Raw genomic sequence first — 21,038 nt, 5'->3', positions numbered from 1 at the left:
CTGCCTTTATTGAGCCTGGGATCTCGGTGCCAGCTCAGCACATTGAGCCATACAAATGTTATTTATTGTGTGTATTGTGAGCTAGAAAAATCTATATAAATTGATGAATCGATGCACACACACACACCCCTTCATAATGTCGTATGTACACTATACAGTATGTACATCATCAGCAGCATACCCACCAACAGACAATTATATACCTTGATAGACAATAACACAAAATAATCGCGTGTCGTAAATATTCATTAGGCTTAGTGGTTGACAGGAAGAGTCACATTGCTTTTATATTTTTTGAGGGACAGGTAAATGACGGAGATTTATTGCCTGTGTATTTATGGAAACACTTTGCCAAATATGCAAATGTTTGTACATGCTGCAGTGCATGTAGGGAGGACAGCTCCTGACTGGTAACTCGGCAGCATCGCCTCCTCCCTCTCAATGTTGCATTCTGGCCTGAATAGACGCTTGCCAAAAAGCTCCTGGCCCTGACAGTCTAACCAGACAATAAGGGGATCATTGTTCATCTGCACTCGGATGTGAAATGTGACCCAACACTTACATGTTGTGCACCACGTGCATATGGTTCGATTTGTACGCCACATTTTCAAACATTGCGGTAGAACGCAGTGCCCTATTTTATAGAGGTCTACGTGTAGTTACTGCAGATACGGGTTTCAATGTAATGATCGGTTTCCTTTAATGAAGGGTATACACTGGTAGCAGCTGGTAATTAAAAAAAGGCAGACTTAGAGGCTTACGATGAAGTGATGATAATCACAGTGTTACCACGACCATTGAAATTCAACACGGGCTAGAAACTAGGCACTTAGCGTGTAGACTGAGTCATCTGTATCCTTCAAAAGTAGATCTGATTTAGCACATTCAGACATAGTTGTATACCCATCAGATATAGAGTACAACATTGCGGTGCTAATGTAACACAGTCAATAATGTTGCATATTTGTCCAATGAACAGACTTTTTAAAAGCCACAACCAAACTGAATCCCTTCCCAAACACTCATATGACCAGCACTCATCTCAATTTGAACTTTGAAGCACAGAGCCAGTGGTGGAAATTTCAATATTTGTAAGGTACAGCGAACTCTCTTCTTAACGTAGCCAATGGTGACTTTCCATGAAGTTGTAATCAATGATTCAATGTATGTTGAACTTCTCTCGCACTGGTCGTAGCCAACCGTGTAAATAATCGGAGGACGATGCGTTTAGTTAACTCACAACTGCTACGCACCCCCATGGTATTTGTTTTTTTTTTCAGCCACGCGTCATTAACGACGGGTCCGTTCATCAGCGCCCCACGCTGCACTGTACATTCGTGCAGATGGCACCGCGCATGAAGAAACTAAACCCAGAGACGAGGCAGCACGACAGAGGCATGGGGTGAGACACGCAGCCCGAGAAGAGCAGCGGGAGGGGAAAATAAAACGTCCTAAATATTACAATACATTTGGTCAATCCCTTGATAGTGTATGATCAATATTTAAATGTACTTATTAACTTGTTATAACAGCTTCACTATATGTACACACATGGGATAAAACAACAAGGGTGTCTGAATTCCCATAAACCTCTTTATACAATTCGAATGTAAAAAAAATATTTTACTGACAATATTCAGGATAAAATGTAAAGTTATACATTCAAATCCCTGTCAGAATTAATTAGTTCATGATCCTTCCAGAGTCGATGAAATAAGTACAACTCTGTGCGAAAACTGCAGTTGTAGTAAATTGGACAGTATTCCCTCGTTATTCACAAGGGATATGTTCCAGAGATGCTCATGAATAGCACATTTCACGGATAATGATATTGGCCTAGAAAAACCTCTCTTATTAATGAATTATCTTAAATAAAAACACAAATAAGCTATTATATACGTGGACATTATATCATTACTTTATCGCATCACATTCTCCCGCACCACTTTATCTCATCACTTTATCTCTCATCACTTTATTTCTCTCTCTCTTTGGATGCAGTCGTGTAGAGTTCCAGATGCGATTCGCAAATAGCCAAAATTGCGGATAGCAAGTTCCTCTTTGGTTCTTTCGATAAAGTCACGTAGAAAGAAAATAAAATTAAATAATAGAATAGGACGTTTCGATTGCAACACAAGCAATCGTCATCAGGTAGAACTAAATTTGAGAGAGAGACAAAACACAACTCTCTCTAAAATTTACCAGACTTGCTGGATCTTTCTCTCCCCCTGCCACTGCGGGGTGGATTTCAACGCAGCTCTCTAATTGACATGCTAATTTCTCTGCTCCAGCAGACCCACCTCTCTCTGTGCCCCCCTCTCTCTATTTAAGGCCATGACATGGAGGCATTGGGTCTCTGTGTGTTTATGTTGTGTATCTCTCTCTGTGTGTCTCTGTGTTGTCTCTCTCTGCTTGTGTGTCTGTCTATGTGTCTCCATGTCTGTGTTTTGTCTCTCTCAAATTTAGTTCTACCTGATGACGATTGCTTGTGTTGCAATCGAAACGTCGTATTCTATTATTTCATTTTATTTTATTTCTACGTGACTTTACCAAAAGAACCAAATAGTAATTCCTGCAGTTACGAAAGCTTCAAATCAAGTTTGATAGCAAGTTCGTGAATAACGAGGGAATACCGGAGTCCAATCATTGGCTCAAGACAGTCCACTGATCATTGCCCAGCTCATTTGAGTTATGGGAACACTTTGACTTTTTGAGAAATATATGAGGACTTGTGTAACTTAATACACGAGGTGGTAGGGGTATGTTTCTAATTATTGTATTGAAAAAAAACCTCAGACAAATCGAGACTAGATTGGGAGAATTTAGAACAATCCCAACGGTTTTTTTCTATGAGATTAATTCAATAACACGACATCGCAGGGAATGACGGCGCTTTCACAACGTCGCTTGCACGCTTTTTCTGCCAAAAGTCATGTCACGAGGCATCGAGTGACATCACTTTTGTTCGCACAAAGATATTTTAAAGAGAGTACTTAACGTAATGTAAATTATACTCTTTGGTTCTTTCGGTAAAGTCACGTAGGTATAAAATAAAATAAATCACGAAGTTTCGGGCGCAACACAAGCGTCCGTCATCAGGTGGGAAAGCATGGCCTGCTGCTGAGGCAGACTGTTTTAAAAGGTTTGAAATGGGTGTAGCCCAAGAAGTGGCCGAGGCTAGTGATGTTAATGTGAAAAATTAGCATGTAACTGTAAGACAGGAGAGCGGCCCCCTCGACGAGGGCACAGAAGTGGCTATGTTAATGTGAGAGATTAGCATGTTAATGTAAAATCGAAGAGTGGTGCAATCCAAAGGCATGAGTGGAACCCAACGGGTGCAATCCAAAGGGCATGTGAGTATGAGAGTGCAATCCAAAGGACATGTGAGCATGAGAGTGCAATCCAAAGGTATGAGAGTGCAATGCAAAGGACATGTGAGCATGAGAGATCTAAGAGAGAGGCATAGAGAGAGACACACAGAGAGTCGGAAATAACAGCTGACATAGGCAGGTAGGATGGAAGCATCACAGTTAAGACTTTACCTGGTTAATAACGTCCTTCCAATGATTGCTCAGTTTGTCCCCATCCTCTCGGTTTAAGTTGTGTCTGTGTTTATATATCTGGATGGCTTCATGAACAAATATCTGAAGGTAGCCGGTAGGTTTGCAGAGTACCTCTGTCTTGGAAACATCTATTTCGTGTGAGCCCACAGCGTTAAAACAATGATTGGCAACGGCAAAGGTACAGTGACGGGAAAAAGTATTTGATCCCCTGCTGATTTTGTACGTTTGCCCACTGACAAAGAAATGATCAGTCTATAATTTTAATGGTAGGTTTATTTGAACAGTGAGAGACAGGATTTTTTTTTATAAATTGATTTGCATTTTAATGAGGGAAATAAGTATTTGACCCCCTCTCAATCAGAAAGATTTCTGGCTCCCAGGTGTCTTTTATACAGGTAACGAGCTGAGATTAGGAGCACACTCTTAAAGGGAGTGATCCTAATCTCAGATTGTTACCTGTATAAAAGACACCTGTTCACAGAAGCAATCAATCAATCAGATTCTAAACTCTTCACCATGGCCAAGACCAAAAAGCTCTCCAAGGATGTCAGGGACAAGATTGTAGACCTACACAAAGCTGTAATGAGCTACAAGACCATCGCCAAGCAGCTTGGTGAGAAGGTGACAACAGTTGGTGCGATTATTCGCAAATGGAAGAAACACAAAAGAACTGTCAATCTCCCTCGGCCTGGGGCTCCATGCAAGATCTCACCTCGTGGAGTTGCAATGATCATGAGAACGGTGAGGAATCAGCCCAGAACTACACGGGAGGATCTTGTCAATTATCTCAAGGCAGCTGGGACCATAGTCATCAAGAATACAGTTGGTAACACACTACGCCGTGAAGGACTGAAATCCTGCAGCGCCCACAAGGTCCCCCTGCTCAAGAAAGCACATATACATGCCCGTCTGAAGTTTGCCAATGAACATCTGAATGATTCAGAGGACAATTGGGTGAAAGTGTTGTGGTCAGATGAGACCAAAACGAAGCTCTTTGGCATCAACTCAACTCGCCGTGTTTTGAGGAGGAGGAATGCTGCCTATGACCCCAATAACACCATCCCCACTGTCAAACATGGAGGTGGAAGCAGTATGCTTTGGGGGTGTTTTTCTGCTAAGGGAACAGGACAACTTCACCGCATCAAAGGGACGATGGACGGGGCCATGTACCGTCAAATATTGGGTGAGAACCTCCTTCCCTCAGCCAGGGCATTGAAAATGGGTCGTGAATGGGTATTCCAGCATGTCAATGACCCAAAACACACGGCCAAGGCAACAAAGGAGTGGCTCAAGAAGAAGCACATTAAGGTCCTGGAGTGGCCTAGCCAGTCTCCAGACCTTAATCCCATAGAAAATCTGTGGAGGGAGCTGAAGGTTCGAGTTGCCAAACGTCAACCTCGAAACCTTAATGACTTGGAGAAGATCTGCAAAGAGGAGTGGGACAAAATCCCTCCTGAGATGTGTGCAAACCTGGTGGCCAACTACAAGAAACGTCTGACCTCTGTGATTGCCAACAAGGGTTTTGCCACCAAGTACTAAGTCATGTTTTGCAGAGGTGTCAAATACTTATTTCCCTCATTAAAATGCAAATCAATTTACAACATTTTTGACATGCTTTTTTCTGGATTTTGTTGTTGTTATTCTGTCTCTCATTGTTCATATTAACCTACCATTAAAATTATAGACTGATCATTCTTTACAGATGGGATTAAATCACGGATTTTGCGTACTGTGTTGAAACGAACCTGGATCTTGTGTTTGTTTAAGATTTTGGAAATCTTTTTGGTAACCCCTGCTATGTACGGTAAAGTGATGGTTTTGGTTGGATCCTCAGAAGGTTGTCTCTGCATGGCTGGGGAGACAGCTTTGCGGATTGTATGGTCCAAGTATCCGTTCAACCTGAGGGCTTGGTGTACGTGCTCCAACTCACTGGCTAGGTGGTGCTGGTCGAGATTTGCTTCCCTTGCCTGTGTAGGTTTTTTTTCTGGGCACAAAGGGAAATGTTTTGAGAGAATTGGCCTTACATTTTGCACAGTGACCTTTCTCAAAAGGTTATCGATGACCAGATGAACCTTTCCTGGGTGAACAGGCAAATGAGAACATGTCGCCAAACGTCAGCATTAACGTGGCCTCATTAGAGGAAGAAAATATATCCAGCGGTTTCAGACGATGCCACTTTTTATGGGGCTGTTTGGACAATGGCTGTTCTTTAGAGCTGCTCTAAAATGCAGTCATTGCCTAAAATTTAAGTCTGTCATAATTTAGTGTTAATGAAGACGTGTTAATGTGTTTTATGTTATTTGTTAGGATTTTACAATTAAACATTTCTTTAAACTTTGTCCACTTGGTCCATTCTCCATTGGGGTCCACCTACACATTGTACAATTAAAACTACACTCCAAATCAGCTGCATTTAGTAGATGTGAGCTCCCACTCATTTGAAGCTCCACTGCACACCGTACACAGCTGAGAAGCCAGCCTGAAATTTCAAACGTTCTCCGCATATTATATAGATGTGAATGCTGTGTATTTTGGTCTTACGTGTGCCATCGGTCATTAATAGACCGGTCTGCAAGAATTAACACCATGAGAAAAGTACAGCCTTTCCTGTTAAAACATATCCCTGTCTTTGGAATGTTGCCATAAAACATAGTGGAGATTAAACCTGCAGGGAAATAATATTATTTGTATGAGCATGCCTTAAAAAGCTACACTTATACACAGTATTTGATTATCAGATTGACCCATCATTGGGCTGGTATTTACATATGTCACATACAACTAAAGTTAGTTATGCTACTCAGGGTAGTTCATTATATGTTTTCTGAAATTAATGTAGGATTGTAAGGCAGTGGAAACCTCTCAAAGCCAGACCAATTGAGGGGGAGACTCTTTCCTGTTATGTGGAATGTCTGGTACACCACAAACAATCCATTCATAATCACTTAAGTCTAATTACATCTACCGAAAACTATTATCTAACACATTTAATGGTCAGTGAAAACGAATATCTAAACATTGTCAACAACGCTTAAAATATTTACTGCTACTCGGTTCCTTGTGCACTTAAACAACATGGATATATTTATTTGTCTGTTTTGATGGAGCGGAGCTGCGTGTATGTACGTACATATGTATGTTAAACTTATTTTGCATCGTACGTAGCCAAACATGCTAATCAGAGTTACAGTTGACAGTCGACGCCTGTGACTGAGATGGGTGCAATGCACCGGGGGCCGACAGCCACTGACGGGAGTGGCCGGCGGTCGTCTCTGCCACGTGATAAGCCACTTCTGCTGTGGCTAGATGTTAACTACCTCTCCTGGTATGCAGGAGGTCGTGGGTTTGATCCCGACCCTGATGCCTGTATATTTGGAGTTTGCACGCTCTCCCCGTGGTCGCGTGGATTTTTCACCAGCTCCTCTAGTTTTTTCCTCTACATTTAGAAACGTGCGTTAAGAGTATTCGGTTGCTGTATATTTCCACATCATAAGCCACTTCGTTGGGCTATCACTTGTGGCCAGGTCGCTTCTGAAAAAAGAGCTATACAGCTCAGTGGGTTTTACCTGGTAAGATAAAAAATAGTTTGGTTTTATTTGGATCTTTTTTTTTGTGATTTTTTACTTTTCCTATAATTTGCACTCTCATCGTATTTTTGTATTGTTTCTTGTTGTAACGTTTTGCCCTGTGCCCTGCTATACTGGACATCCAGGCGGTAGGGTGCTGGAAATTGGCTTCGGCATGGCCATTGCGGCCACCAAGATCGAGGAGCACGACATCGCCGAGCACTGGATCGTCGAGTGCAACGACGGGGTGTTCGCACGTCTGCAGCGATGGGCAGGGCAGCAGCTGCACAAGGTGAGAGCGGCAGGGCAGGTGTCAGCGTCTGCCGCAGAGAAGTGGCAGCTTTGGTAGCGGAGGGGGGGGCACTTGCAGCATGCACACTTTATCCATAATATAAGTTTTTTGGGGGTTAGATCGCATAAATATGAATGTGTCGTTAAACCTGCTACCACCCGACACAGCCAATTAGTAATGTTTGTCACGTAAACAAAACATGCCAATTCGTTACTGCAACCAGTACCTAATTGGCATTTCAGACTCAATGACACATTTATATTCATGTCATTTAAGCAAAAAAAATGTATTACGGATAATTACTATTTCAGTAAACCCACAACATTTACAATTTGGGTACTGCGACATTGCTTGTCGTTGCTTATCGTGCCACAAAGTAGCCTATGAGGAGCACTGCTTTTTGCTGCTGATCATGACAACGATTCGCCCGGGTGTGGATCAATACTCCAGCAAGACTTCGTTTCCTGCTGCCGTCCGATTGTCCCAGATTGGGTTCAGACAAAGGGGTTCACCGAGAGTAAGTACAGTTCTCGTCAGCATAGCATCTCAGATGGCGGCTGGTCATGGTGGGCATACGCCCACAATGCAGCCTCTTTGGAGGCAGGGTTGGTGGAGCGCACGTACAGTAAATCATCACGTGTTGTGACCCCCTCAGCATGCTCAGCATGCTCAACAATATGGCAGTGCAGCAAGTGGGATTGTAACTCATCAGTGCAGATTTAATTTTTCAATACCACCCCTCATATTTGTCGACTTCCTCGTTGAGCGCCCTAGTCTTTTTTCCACACACGAAACATTATTTTCAAGACTCGGCGAGGATTTTATCAAATAAAGGGACAATTTACTCTGTTAGTTGATTCGGTAGTCCTGAACGACTCATGTTAATTCTGCATTCCCACAACGGGGATCAGTATTTTTTAGGTCAATCGGACAGACACTGTTGGATACCTTGCCAAAGTAGAGTTCGTCCCTGCAAAGCTACTTTGCTGACCCTATAGGCGAGTCAACCCTAACCAAGTATTTCAACTGTTACATATCTGATAGTCATAATGTTTGTTGCTTGACATTTTGGGCCTTCGGGCCCTATGCTCAGTAATTTTGTTTCATAGGAAAAAAATGCAAGTCTATAACTGAAAAAAGTTGGCAAGCATGGACATTGAAATTGATGTTTAAAGCATAATGAAACTGAATTGTGCGATGTGGCTTTGTCAGTAATTGCGATCATTCCCAGGAATGGGAAAGGCAGTGCAGGGTTTAACAGACAGAGCTGCTTTATTCGCGATGCCATTGTTGTTTCAGGTGGTCCCACTGAAGGGCTTGTGGGAAGACGTCGTGCCTACGCTGCCGAAAGGACACTTTGACGGTAATTAAGTATAGACACTCTCATATCGGGCGGCAGGCTAGCGCAGTGGTGGCAATTGTTCCTCACAGCAAGAAAGGCCTGTATTTGATTCCCCACGTAGGTACATTTCTGCATAGTGTGTTGCTCTCCCCCTGTTCTGCCACGGTTTTCCACCGGGTTCTCTGGTTTCCTCCCAATATATAAAAAAAACCCCAACCTATACTAGTGTAGTAAGTTGATGAGGAGACGATGAGGAAGTTGAGACACACTGTTTATTAACTCCGGGACAGATACAATAGTTGAAGGGGTATCGGCCCCTTCACCCGTACTATGGGAAACCCACCCTAGTACTAAGCCCTCTGTCCTGTCCCCCAGTCCTCCTCTACTGGGCTACGGGAGGCTGACTGATCTGGCCCTGGCAAGCACAGATCTCGGCACCAGCTAACCAGCCTTGCCCTGATAAGGGCAGCGGTCTGGAAGCTCTTGGGCCGCGCCACTGGCTTACCCGGCTCGGCCCTTATAAGGACGGCGAGACCGGGGAGTCCCAGGGCCTAATCTCCGAGTCTTGGATCTTCACTGGTCAGCTTCGTGTCGAACTGCCTCGAGCTCTTTGGGTTCCACCTTTTATAGGGATCGCCTCCGAGGGCTGGGGGCGTGGGCAATAACTGATGCGGACGTCGGTGTGACCCCCCGTGTATGTGAGTGCCGACAGCCCTGTGTTTGTTGTCCGCCGTTTCTCCCGTAATAACCCCTACATCACCCCCCCCTGTACAGCTCGCAGCCGTCCCGGCTGCAACAATCCCTCAACCCCCAAGAATAAAGATTAACACCGTCAATACACGTGTGCCTCGTAACAGTAACAATAACAAGAACAAGCGTAACATCAACCGATGGTTCCTTAAAAAAAAAAAAAAACCCCCACCCGGAACCGCAACACATATACAGAACGGTATAACAGCACATGCAATCAGCATATCGCGATCACACGCGTACATTGAAGCACAATAGCAAGCAAATCTGCAGGCGACCAACACACCATCAATCCCGTCGTAACTTTTCAACCACAACACAGTTATTCCCTCTCATGCAACGACCGCATCGCACACAGCACCTCGCAGCATAATACAGCCCAAAAAAAACATTTTTTTTTTTACAATTAAGCCCATCGCGCACGGTGACCCACGAGATGGTACAGCACAGGATACCCGACGCTCCCACGTTAATAATTAACTTTACCATCAAGATAACAACTCCACGCAGCAGCGCACACACTCCCTTTGAAACTCAGCAACCACAGCAGACTCTCCGTCCATTCCCAACACACGCACACACTTACATGGACAGCAAGCAACAAGCAGATAGCGTGGTCATCGTTATTACACACACATACAACCATTAAAAAAACATATATACAATGAGCGGGTTCCGCAGCAACGGAACACGCGCGGAAAGCTAATCATAACAACCGGCGCGTTTTGGCGCGAGTCCGTGCAGCGGGCCCGTCACAAGGGGCCGGCTTGGTAGAGTCGGTGGCAGGTGTCGCATCAGCAGGTGCCTGGTCGTCCGGTTTCCCGGACGTGCCAGCGCCGCCCCCCACGGGGGAGGCTGGCAGCCCAGAGGGCTTCAGTCCTGGGGCTCCTGAAGACGGGACAGTCATTAGTGGATCAGAGGCTGGCATCGATCCCGCCCCCCCGGAGTCAGAGGACTCCCCACATGTTCGGCCATTTACGTGGGAGGAAGCGTGCGGAGCAAAAAATGGCTTTAACCGTGAAGGGTGCACAAACCACCGACGCTTCCCCCACTTAATGCGCACACATTGAGGCCGCACAACCTGCACAATTTCAACGGGGCCCCTCCATGGTCGCAACAACTTAGCCGAGGTGGCCAATGGCACCTGGGGGCAGTGCAACCATGCTCGGTCGCCCGGGTGCCATTCGTGCGTGTGAGTCCGGCGCGACCGCAATCTCTCGTTTTGTTTCTGGCGAGAGTCAGAGTTTTGCATGGCCGCCTGCCGTGCCTCCGCCAAGCGAAGGATGTTAAATTTAACATGGTCGGCGATTTTCGACTTAGCATGAGGCGCGGCAATCGTCAGCTGAGTCGCGACAGGCGGGTCAACCTCGCGACCATACATCAAAAAAAATGGCGAGAACCCGGTCGCCGCGTGAGGAGCCATCCTGTATGCCGCCAAGACTCCCCCGATCCGTAGATCCCAATCGTTTTGGGACTCAGATACCTGGTGGGATAGCATGGACGTAAGAGTCCTATGCAAGCGTTCCACCATCCCATCCGTTTGTGGATGGTAAGGCGAGGTACGAACTTTCTTTGTACCCAGAAGGCCACATACCTCGTGTAAAAGGGTACTAGTGAAATTCTTTCCCTGATCGGTCAACAACCGTTCCGGAGCGCCTTTGTCGAGGACGTAGCCCTGAACAAAAGCCTCCGCAACGGCCGCTGCGGACTGGTTGGCGAGGGGCCAAGCCATAGGCCATCGCGTGAAATATTCCACGCCAACCAGCAGGTACTTATTACCCCTCGGCGTGGAAGGAAACGGTCCCAAAATATCAAGGGCGACCAGCTCGTTAACCCGGGTGACCGAAATGGACTGGAGCGGTGGACTGGCTCCCTTCGCCGGCGGCTTCCGTTGTGCACACTGGGTACAGGACCGCAGCAGATCGTCCACATCTCTTGCCATGCCCGGCCAAAAGTAATTAAGCTGGAGCATGGCAAGTGTTTTGAGGGTACCCAGGTGCAGGAGCCGTTCATGAGCAGCCCATACAGCCCTACCCCTCAACGTGGAAGGCACCACCAGCCTGTGACGGCGGATCGTCCCGTCCCAATGCATGAGTAAGCCCTGGCACCACCCCCATGAGTCAACGCCCGACTTCCCTGGACCCGATCCTTCCGCGCGACGTCGTAGTGCCAGGAGGGTCGCATCCTCCATTTGGAGGCGGCCCCACTCAGCACTCGACAAGCCAAGTAGGGAATCACTCCCACCCTCCGAAAAAGGACCAGCGTCCGAAGGAGTATCAACTGCGGCCGCAAGAACCCGATCCTGACCGTCACTTGCCGATTTGCAACGGCCCGAACCCAAGAAACAAGTGCAATCCGGGGCGATCGGCAGGCGTGATAGGGCATCGGCATTGGTGTGGCGAATCCCCTTCCGGTAAGTTGTTTCAAAATCGAAATCCTGCATGATCTCGAGCCATCGGGACAACTGCCCCGATGGCTGGTTAATTCGTAGGGCATACTGCAATGCCGCATGATCTGTACGGACGGTGAAATGCCGGCCGTACAGATATGGCCGGTACTGTTGGATAAAGAACACGATAGCCAACAGTTCGCGGCGGGTGACGCAGTACCGCTGCTCGGCCGGGGACAGTACTCTACTACCATAAGCCACAACGCGCTCCACGCCACCCACAATTTGTGACAGCACGCCTCCAATCCCGGTATTGCTCGCGTCCGTGTCGAGCACGAACGGCATGGAAAAATCGGGGTAGCTTAACGGCGGGGCCCCCACCAGGGCATCCCGAAGAGAGACAAAAGCGGCGTTCTCCACCGGCCCCCAATGAAATTTGACCCCTTTTGACGTCAAGGCATGTAGTGGCTTAGCGATGGAAGCAAAGTCCGCAACAAACCGACGGTAATATGAAGCAAAGCCGATGAAGCTTCTAACCTCCCCCACCGAGGTTGGGGTAGGCCAGGAGCTGACACAACGCGTTTTGGCGGGATCGGTTGAGATACCTGACCGGCCGACGATGTGACCCAAATATTTAACAGATTCGCGCAGCAAATGGCACTTTTGTGGCTTGAATTTCAAATTTGCAGCGCGCATCTTGAGAAAGACGGCCCGAAGCCTATCAAGGTGTTCCTCGAACGTCTTACTGAATACGATAACGTCATCCAGGTAAATCAAACACACCTCCCATTGCAAGCCAGCGAGGACCAATTCCATCAGGCGCTGGAACGTCGCGGGAGCAGAGTGTAATCCCATGGGTAAGCGATTGAATTGGAAGAGGCCGTGCGGCGTTCGGAAAGCAGTTTTGGGTCTAGATTCGTCGTCCAAGGGAAGTTGCCAAAATCCTGAGAGCAAATCCAAAGTGGAAAAGAATCGCGATCCCGCGAGGGCATCCAGCGATTCGTCCATTCGAGGAAGCGGATAAGCATCGGCCACCGAGATCTTATTTAATCGCCGGAAATCAACGCAGAACCTTAGGGACCCGTCGTGCTTTTTAACCAACACTATGGGTGCACCCCAAGGGCTGGTTGAGGGAGAAATTATGTCCGATTTCAACATGTCATCTACAGCCGATTTGACATGATCCTTTTCGGCGGGACTTAACCGAAAAGGATTCTGGCGGATAGGAGCGTTGTCACCGGTGTCAATATGGTGGCGTAGCAATTCGGTACATCCGATATCGTATTTATGTTTACTGAAAACGTCGGAAAATTCTCGCAATAAGGCGCGTAATCTAGCACGTTGTGCGTCAGACAGGTCAGGTGACTCAGCACACAACGCATCCAGCCAACCCTCGTCAGCGTCTGAGGCTAATCGCGTTTGAGAATCGGTGGCCACCTGGCCAATGATCGGCGTTTCCGCAGGTACCGGAACCGCATGTGCGAACACGGTACCTTGCGAAACCACTGCCGTCCGTGTCCCGACATTGAGGACCGCGATAAACGGGTCCCCATCCCCTTTAACAATAGTCTGGGCCGTCACCAGATCTGGCCCACTCACCCCGGCTCTAGATGGTCCCAAAATAACGCCCCGGTCAGAGACTCCTTTATCGAACGGTCGACGCAAGCGCAGGGGTACCAACATCTGTGCCCCCGGGGGTACACGCACCGTCCGAGCAACAAGCGCCTGTACCGTAGCACAGGCAACACGCACGGCAGGGGTGGCAGGTAGGAACGTCATACGTCGGCCCGATGGAAGCTCGATGCATTGCTGGTCAATCAGAATTTTGATGGGCAATTTGGCCAAAAAGTCTGTCCCCAACAGGCACGGAATAGCCAGCGAGGAGGAGACGAACACCGGGCCAGATAGTTTAATGTCCCCTATCGAAATTTGCGCTCGAATTTGACCGATAATACCCAACGAGCCCCCATTCGCAGCGTAAAACGGTATATCGACAGGGAGCAACGGGCGACTCTGAACGGGCAGGATATTATAAATCAAATCTGAAATGATAGTTGCCGAAGCTCCCGTATCGACCAATAGCCGTACCTCCACCCCGTCAATATGCCCCGCGACAACGGACGACCCCGCTGATGCAGCCACAACTCGGTGAGCCAACTCGGACCATTGGCCCGGTTGGAGCGCCCTCCCCGACATGCCGCGACCCGACGCACCAGCACCCAACCCCCGAGAATTGTGTATCGGACCATGTGATAGGAAAGTGGGTGTGTGTGCAGGCCGAACATGTGGGGTGCCATGACTTGCCCGAGGATGTTGCGAAGGCTTGTGAGGAGGGCCGTCCGCAGCTCCAGGTCTCGCACCGCGCTGTCGAGGAGCCCGGCATCCGGACGCCACGTGGCCCCGGAGGCCACAATTATAGCAGACGACGAGCGTTCCAGAGGACTTGGGCTGGTCTCGGTGGCTTGGAACGTCCCGAGCCGGTCGCTCGGCAGATCGCCATCCTGCAGAACGATCCGCAGCGAAGGCTCCCTCCATTCCAGAAGAGGTTGCCGCCACGGTGTGTCGTGCAGCAGCTTTGTTCGCCTTCCTCCGCTGGGAGATGAGATTGGCGTGAATGTGCCTTGCAGCCCGCAGTGATGACATATCCGCATCGTCCTGCGCTAAGATGGTGAAGTCCAGATCGTCAGCCAGCAGCAAAATTTTCTCGGCCACCATCGCATCGATCCCCTCTTCATCCATACGCGGGAAAGCGTCTTTCGCCAATGACAGCAGGGCCGTGCGATAAGCGAGTGGCGATTCCTTATCACCCTTCTGCCGTTCATAGAAGAGCTGGCGACAATCGGAGGGCGGCCCATAAACGGTGGCCAGCAGCTGCAGCGCCGACTGAATGGTGGAGCGTGCCGACTTGGGTGCAGCAGTGAGGGTGCCCAGGGCGTCGCCGTCCAATAACGCCGGGAGAGCACACAGCGCCTCGTTGTCCGACCAGCCTGCCATCTCTTGGTGGGCCAAGAACCGGCGCTGGAACCCCCCCCAATCGCCGTCGCTTGCAACAAATACCTGCAGGGCCGGCAGGCGTTGCTGGAATGTCGGCTCCGTCTCCGATCCTCTTGCAGCGTCTCTTGCAGCATCCGTAGCGCGTCCCCGTACTGTATGGTCGGTGCTGGCGTCCGCTGGTGGTGACGTATCAACCCCTGATAGGCTGCCACCGCGACCCGCCTCCGCCGATGACGTGGCGGCTGCTGGTTGGGCACCGTCTCCCGCGTGACGAGCTGGGACTCCTCCCTCCGCCCCTACTGTCTTCGTGGCGGGATTTTCGAGTCGCCCCGCTGTTGTAAAGGCGGGAGTTTCTGGCGGGCGTTGTCCATCTTCCCGCCGCGTCGCTCCTCCCGGCCCCAGGCGAATTATTTGTTCCAGCATAGCGGCCGCTGCATACAAGAGCTCCGCCAGCCGCGAGTGAGCCAACGCCAACTCGTCAGTCGACGTCCCGGCCCTCTCCGACGACCCCGCCGATGTCGGAGCCGGCAGCTGTTGTGCAGGTACGTCGGCGGCGATGTCTTGCACTGCCCCTCCCTCGTCGTCATCCTCTCCTGGGTCTTGGGCACGAGTCTTCCGTCTCGTATCCATGCTTGGACCACTTCCAACACCAGATGTAGTAAGTTGATGAGGAGACGATGAGGAAGTTGAGACACACTGTTTATTAACTCCGGGACAGATACAATAGTTGAAGGGGTATCGGCCCCTTCACCCGTACTATGGGAAACCCACCCTAGTACTAAGCCCTCTGTCCTGTCCCCCAGTCCTCCTCTACTGGGCTACGGGAGGCTGACTGATCTGGCCCTGGCAAGCACAGATCTCGGCACCAGCTAACCAGCCTTGCCCTGATAAGGGCAGCGGTCTGGAAGCTCTTGGGCCGCGCCACTGGCTTACCCGGCTCGGCCCTTATAAGGACGGCGAGACCGGGGAGTCCCAGGGCCTAATCTCCGAGTCTTGGATCTTCACTGGTCAGCTTCGTGTCGAACTGCCTCGAGCTCTTTGGGTTCCACCTTTTATAGGGATCGCCTCCGAGGGCTGGGGGCGTGGGCAATAACTGATGCGGACGTCGGTGTGACCCCCCGTGTATGTGAGTGCCGACAGCCCTGTGTTTGTTGTCCGCCGTTTCTCCCGTAATAACCCCTACACTAGTGTAATTGACATTGGCCAATTATTTTAATGCTGAAACATTACCTGCAAATTTCTCAGATGGGATTACAAACAGCAGCATCACCCTCTACAATAACCTGGCAGGACCCTCCTGAAAAAGTGGATCCAAGAGGTAAGGGGGGGCTATGCCCCCCCCCTCGCCCCCAACTTTTGCATGAATACAAACGGCAACATACGGTTATCCTCACAGCAGCTTTTGGCTTACCATCGAACAAAGATGGCCACTGCATCGCGCGTTTTCAGATGCGCTTCTGCAGCCATTTGGAGAGCTCTTCCTTCCAATATTAGGAAGCCACTGGAGCTATGCACTTTAAATAATCTGGATTGAAAACGAATTTCTTTAGAACCGATTTTGTGTTTAGATTGTTGTTGTTCCCCCGAACCTCCGATTAGCATGGTTGGCTACGTACGGTGCAACAGAAATTCAACATACGTACGGTCATGTGTATCTCACGAGGGGGGATGTGGTGAGAACAGATGTATGTATGTTGAGCTTCTTTCGCACCATACGTAGCCAGCCGTGCTAATCGGAGACCAAATGTCAAGCGTGGGCACAGATGGGGCTTCGCCAAGCACAGGGAAGAAAATGCAATTGCTCTGTACAGCATTCAGTCTTGTAAAGTCATCAGCCTCAAGCATATGGAAATAAGATTTAAATTTGCAACAATTGCCCTCTCCTCTGCAGGACAAATATATGAGGCATTCGTGTCATTTTCCTGAATGTGGTGAATTGTCTGGTAATTTAAAACATAATGTATTTCATACACGTAAATATTCAGGATGAATCCGAAGATCTTGAAAGATCTTGAAATCCCCCGGCACTGTCCTCTCAGCAGTATAAATGGGGACAGCACAGTCGTGTGTGTGCATATTCCTGCTTTTTCCAAGACATGCGGCCAGCATGGAAGAGTAGACCAAATACCATTTGGTGGGGTTCTCTCATGGAGGCCATTCTTCCAGCGATTGCAGGGCTGGTTAACATGAGCTGTGTTTCCAGCTTCACGGTAATGGTGCATTAATAGAAAGCACCTGCTAAATGAGAGAGGAAGAACACAAAATGCCATTCCTGTGTGTGTGAATCTGTGTATTGCTCTTCAGTGGGGAGCAGTGGTGTAGCGGTTTGCGCCTTGCGCTACGAACCCAACAACTCGAGTTCGATTCCTGCTTATGGCCCAACATCAGTGACGATTATCTAAACTGGTCCTGGGCCTCCCCAAGATCGACTCAGCTTCAGATGAGTACCTGTAAACATCAGCACTGGGGACTCGAAGGCAGCCGGGTGTGGTGCTGGCCACCCACCCCCTCGTGTGCCGTATCCCTAACAGCACTTGCTCCAACTTTCTTATAAGGCTATATGGGGAATCTTTGTCTTTGTATTCCTCTTCACAGGGATCCTGTACGACACTTACCCTCTGTCAGAGGAGACCTGGCACACCCATCAGTTCAACTTCATTCAGGTGACATTGATTTTCGAAATATGAGTAGCATTATCATCCACTATATGTCTGAAAAGAACTTCAATATTTTGAAATGCTGGCAATCTTTGGGATCCTGCGATCTCGTGTGAGCATTACTTTTCCCAGCCTGTTGAGCCTGCTGGATTTTTTTGACTGGTGGAATGGCTGGTGCTTTGATGTAGACAGTGCTTTAAAACTGCCCAATTATGATCCTATTATTTGTGATTGGCTTTTCCTTCAGAAAGTAACTTGGCACTTTCATTAGTCACTGGCTCCTGCACCTGTGTCGGTTGTACGAGTTTTGTGTGTGTGGGACAAGTGAGAGTTGGTTCTGAATTCTGTGATTCTTCAGTTGTTTTTAAATCATTCTACCAGAGCAGTGTCTACCTCATTGGCTCTGGCAGCATCTGTGTCAATTGTAGACACTTGGGCGACTCTGAAACCGTTATAACATATTACAGTTCGGACACGGGAATCGTCTGCCCAGGCTAAATTTGGCAGCGCCATCCTGTGTGCAAGTGTAGGGCTGCTTCCTGGTATTTGAGCTCGACATAAACGCCAGTCCCTGTCGGGTCACTACTCTGCTGGGTAGCGTGTCTGGTGCATTGGTGCCCAGGTAGCGCTGTGTACTGTGTTGGGCTATCACCGCCACACAATGTTTTCGAGTCCAGATGCCACCATGCAAGGTCCCTCCCTCCTCCCCTGATGTTAAATGTCCTTGTGTCTGGTGTGCACCGAGTTTCTTGGGTTGCCCAACACTCATTCGAGCATAGAGGGGGACATATCTTTTTTATTATAATTATTCTGCATTCAGGGTTCCTTATCCTGTTGCCCATGATGTGTATGAGGCTACAAGACAGCGACTGTACTGTGCAGTCTGTATGCTGCACTTGCCAGAGATATGCTGCACACTAAAGTTGTGTCTGATGTGGCAGGGTTACGCGTATGACCTCCTGAAACCGGGCGGTGTGCTGACCTACTGCAACCTCACCTCCTGGGGCGAGCTCATGAAGAGTCAGTTCACCGACATCAACAAGATGTTCCAGGTAGACCGCTTAGTGCTTACTATCAGAGGGCTGCACATGTCACACCGTCAATAAACAGGCAGTGTGTGCTGTAAGCTTAAATAAGACTGCTGGCTCATTGGTTGAGTCACAATTATGGAGACGGCTTATCTCTTGACAGATGGCACAGGGCTTTCATAATTAACATATTAAGCCCGTTTTAAACAAGACAGCTGTGCAAAATGGCTCGGAATGTTTCTCCCGCTACCATTAGGATCTCAGATGAGTTGCTGTAGTTTGGCTGATTCGGTATAAATGCATTTCACTGCCGCGCACGTTTACACCGAATACATATTTGGCATTTACGTCAAATCTGAGGAATCGTAAGCATGGTCTGATGTGACTTGGGCAACGTGCAGCGACTCACCTGGCACCTGGGTTGAGTTCTCGGCTCCTGCTAACATGAACGATGAGCAATCGATAACTGTTTCAGTTCTGTCTCCCCACCCACTACCAACCCGCACGTGTAGATATAGCAAAGTGTAATCAAATAACGAACATGACCTGTGGAGATCTTCATCCGGCAGTGGATTGACAAAGGGCTGTGATTATTGTATTTATTTACGTAAATGCAATAACAATACACATAGAGTATACAGAAATTCACAGAAAGACAAAGAATCCTCGTATAGCCTATTCAAAGACTATTCTTTGGGTCTTTCGGTAAAGCTACATAGATAGAAAAAAAATAAAATTATCACGACTTTTCGATCGCAACACAAGCAATCGTCATCAGGTGAAACATATATAGGGGGAGAGCTGCTGAAGTAGGATGTTATATAGATTTGAGATGGGTTTAGCCCAAGGGTAAGTGGGCGTGGAGGTATATCAGCTCTCCGATCTTACATTTACATGCAAATTCCATCTCTAGCCCCACCCACTTACCCTTAGGCTAAACCCATCTCAAACCTATGTAACATCCTGCTTCAGCAGCTCTCCCGCTATATATTTTCACCTGATGACGATTGCTTGTGTTGCGATTGAAACGTCGTGATTTTTTTATTATTTTTATATCTACGTTAGCAATTTCTCCATTTTCGAGTCCTTCGTGTCCATTGTCTGTTTTGCTTCATTTTGTTAAATGCGCAATCTCCACGTCCTTCCCCACAATCCCGTTACAACCGCGGCATCCCCCGCAATCAACAAGACATCTTACTATTCGCCGGTGCCCCCCCGATAACAAACCAACACTCACCCCAATGTAACGCCCCCCCCCGTCCATGAATCAGCAACTCTCCCACAGGTCCCCCATCCGCGAATTGGCGACACTTCCACAGGGGCCCCCCATCCGCGAATCGGCAACACTCCCCACACAACGCGGCACCCCCCCCCCCCCCGCAACCGACACACGTCCTCAATTTCCCTTTAACCCAGGCCCTTAGACCCAACACCCCCTCACCCTCAGATCTCCTCTCAGTGCAAGGGAGAGTCCCCCCATACCGGGACATAGCTCACGTGATCCAGTCCATGATGTCGGTCACCCCCGTCTCAGTGGGGTCCTGCACCTCCGGAACCCAGAGGGCCAAGAGACGATGGAGACGGAGTCCTCGGCTCAAAGGGCGTGGCCCCTGACCGCTCGGCAGCGCCTGCTTGGAATCTGGTCCCCGAGACCTCGCACTTGGCGATCTCGGTAGGCCTCAGAGACCCGGTCCGCTGGGGCTTTGAGTTGACTATGCCGGCGGGCCAGCGAGCGCGGGTGACTTTGCAGGTGGTCACTTGTCCCCTGGACACTCCGAAGCAGTGTGGCCAGACTGACCACAGATGAAGCACTTGGGCGTGGGTCCCCAGGGCCGTGGGAGCTGTCCCCGTTGCGGGTCCTCCCATGGGGATGTTCTTGTTTGAGCCCCCTGGCCCCCCCCGCTGCCACTATATCTTGCAGGTTCCATGTCGCGGCCTCCCACCTTGCCAACTGCTGTATCTCCTCGAAGACCTGTATCTTCCTGGCCACCGTTGAGGATTAAATTTCTGTGCTGACGGCAGAGGGCAAGGCAACCCTCAGTTTTCTTGCCAGCTCCTGCAGCCTCTCCACCACTCGAAGGTCGATGCCCCCTCACCAAAAAATGAGTGTGCCTCACGTCCCAGCGCCAGCGGCACTGCCTGGAAGGCGTAGGGCATCTCGTCCTCCATCCGTTTCCTCTGGATGAATCTTGCGCGAACCTCCCATGCCAGATCAGGAGCAGCTTCTTGCAGCTCCGTCACTCTTCGCACCATCTCCGTGCGCTCCTGCGTTCGCCTCAAAATTGCATCCGCCAGCCATGGGAGGTCCTCCGGCGTCAAAATGGTGCCTACCATGTGCGCGGTCCCCCGTCCGGAGCCCATTGCTCCCGCTTCGATGGAAGCTCCCGCTTGGTTTTTCCAGCCCGCACCCCTCTCCACATGGCGGTCCTCCGCCATGCTGCTTGGTCGGTGTGTGAC

At 49.2% G+C, this 21,038-nt stretch overlaps 1 protein-coding gene across 1 annotated transcript in view; it reads left to right on the top strand.

Annotated features, from left to right (window-relative positions):
- LOC133349902 (guanidinoacetate N-methyltransferase-like) overlaps positions 1 to 21,038 on the top strand; it is a 44,333-nt gene that overhangs the window by 14,838 nt on the left and 8,457 nt on the right. The window contains exons 2-5 of the mRNA XM_061563756.1: positions 7,276 to 7,421; positions 8,721 to 8,784; positions 17,492 to 17,559; positions 18,495 to 18,605. Coding sequence (XP_061419740.1) covers positions 7,276 to 7,421; positions 8,721 to 8,784; positions 17,492 to 17,559; positions 18,495 to 18,605 — 389 coding nt within the window. The remainder of the gene's footprint in view (positions 1 to 7,275; positions 7,422 to 8,720; positions 8,785 to 17,491; positions 17,560 to 18,494; positions 18,606 to 21,038) is intronic.

Source organism: Lethenteron reissneri, chromosome 32 (assembly GCF_015708825.2).
Source record: "Lethenteron reissneri isolate LAM-NWPU_2019-01 chromosome 32, ASM1570882v1, whole genome shotgun sequence".
NCBI lineage: Eukaryota > Metazoa > Chordata > Hyperoartia > Petromyzontiformes > Petromyzontidae > Lethenteron > Lethenteron reissneri.
Note: the sequence above shows the minus strand (reverse complement) of the source record. Positions and strands in the feature narration are given on the sequence as shown.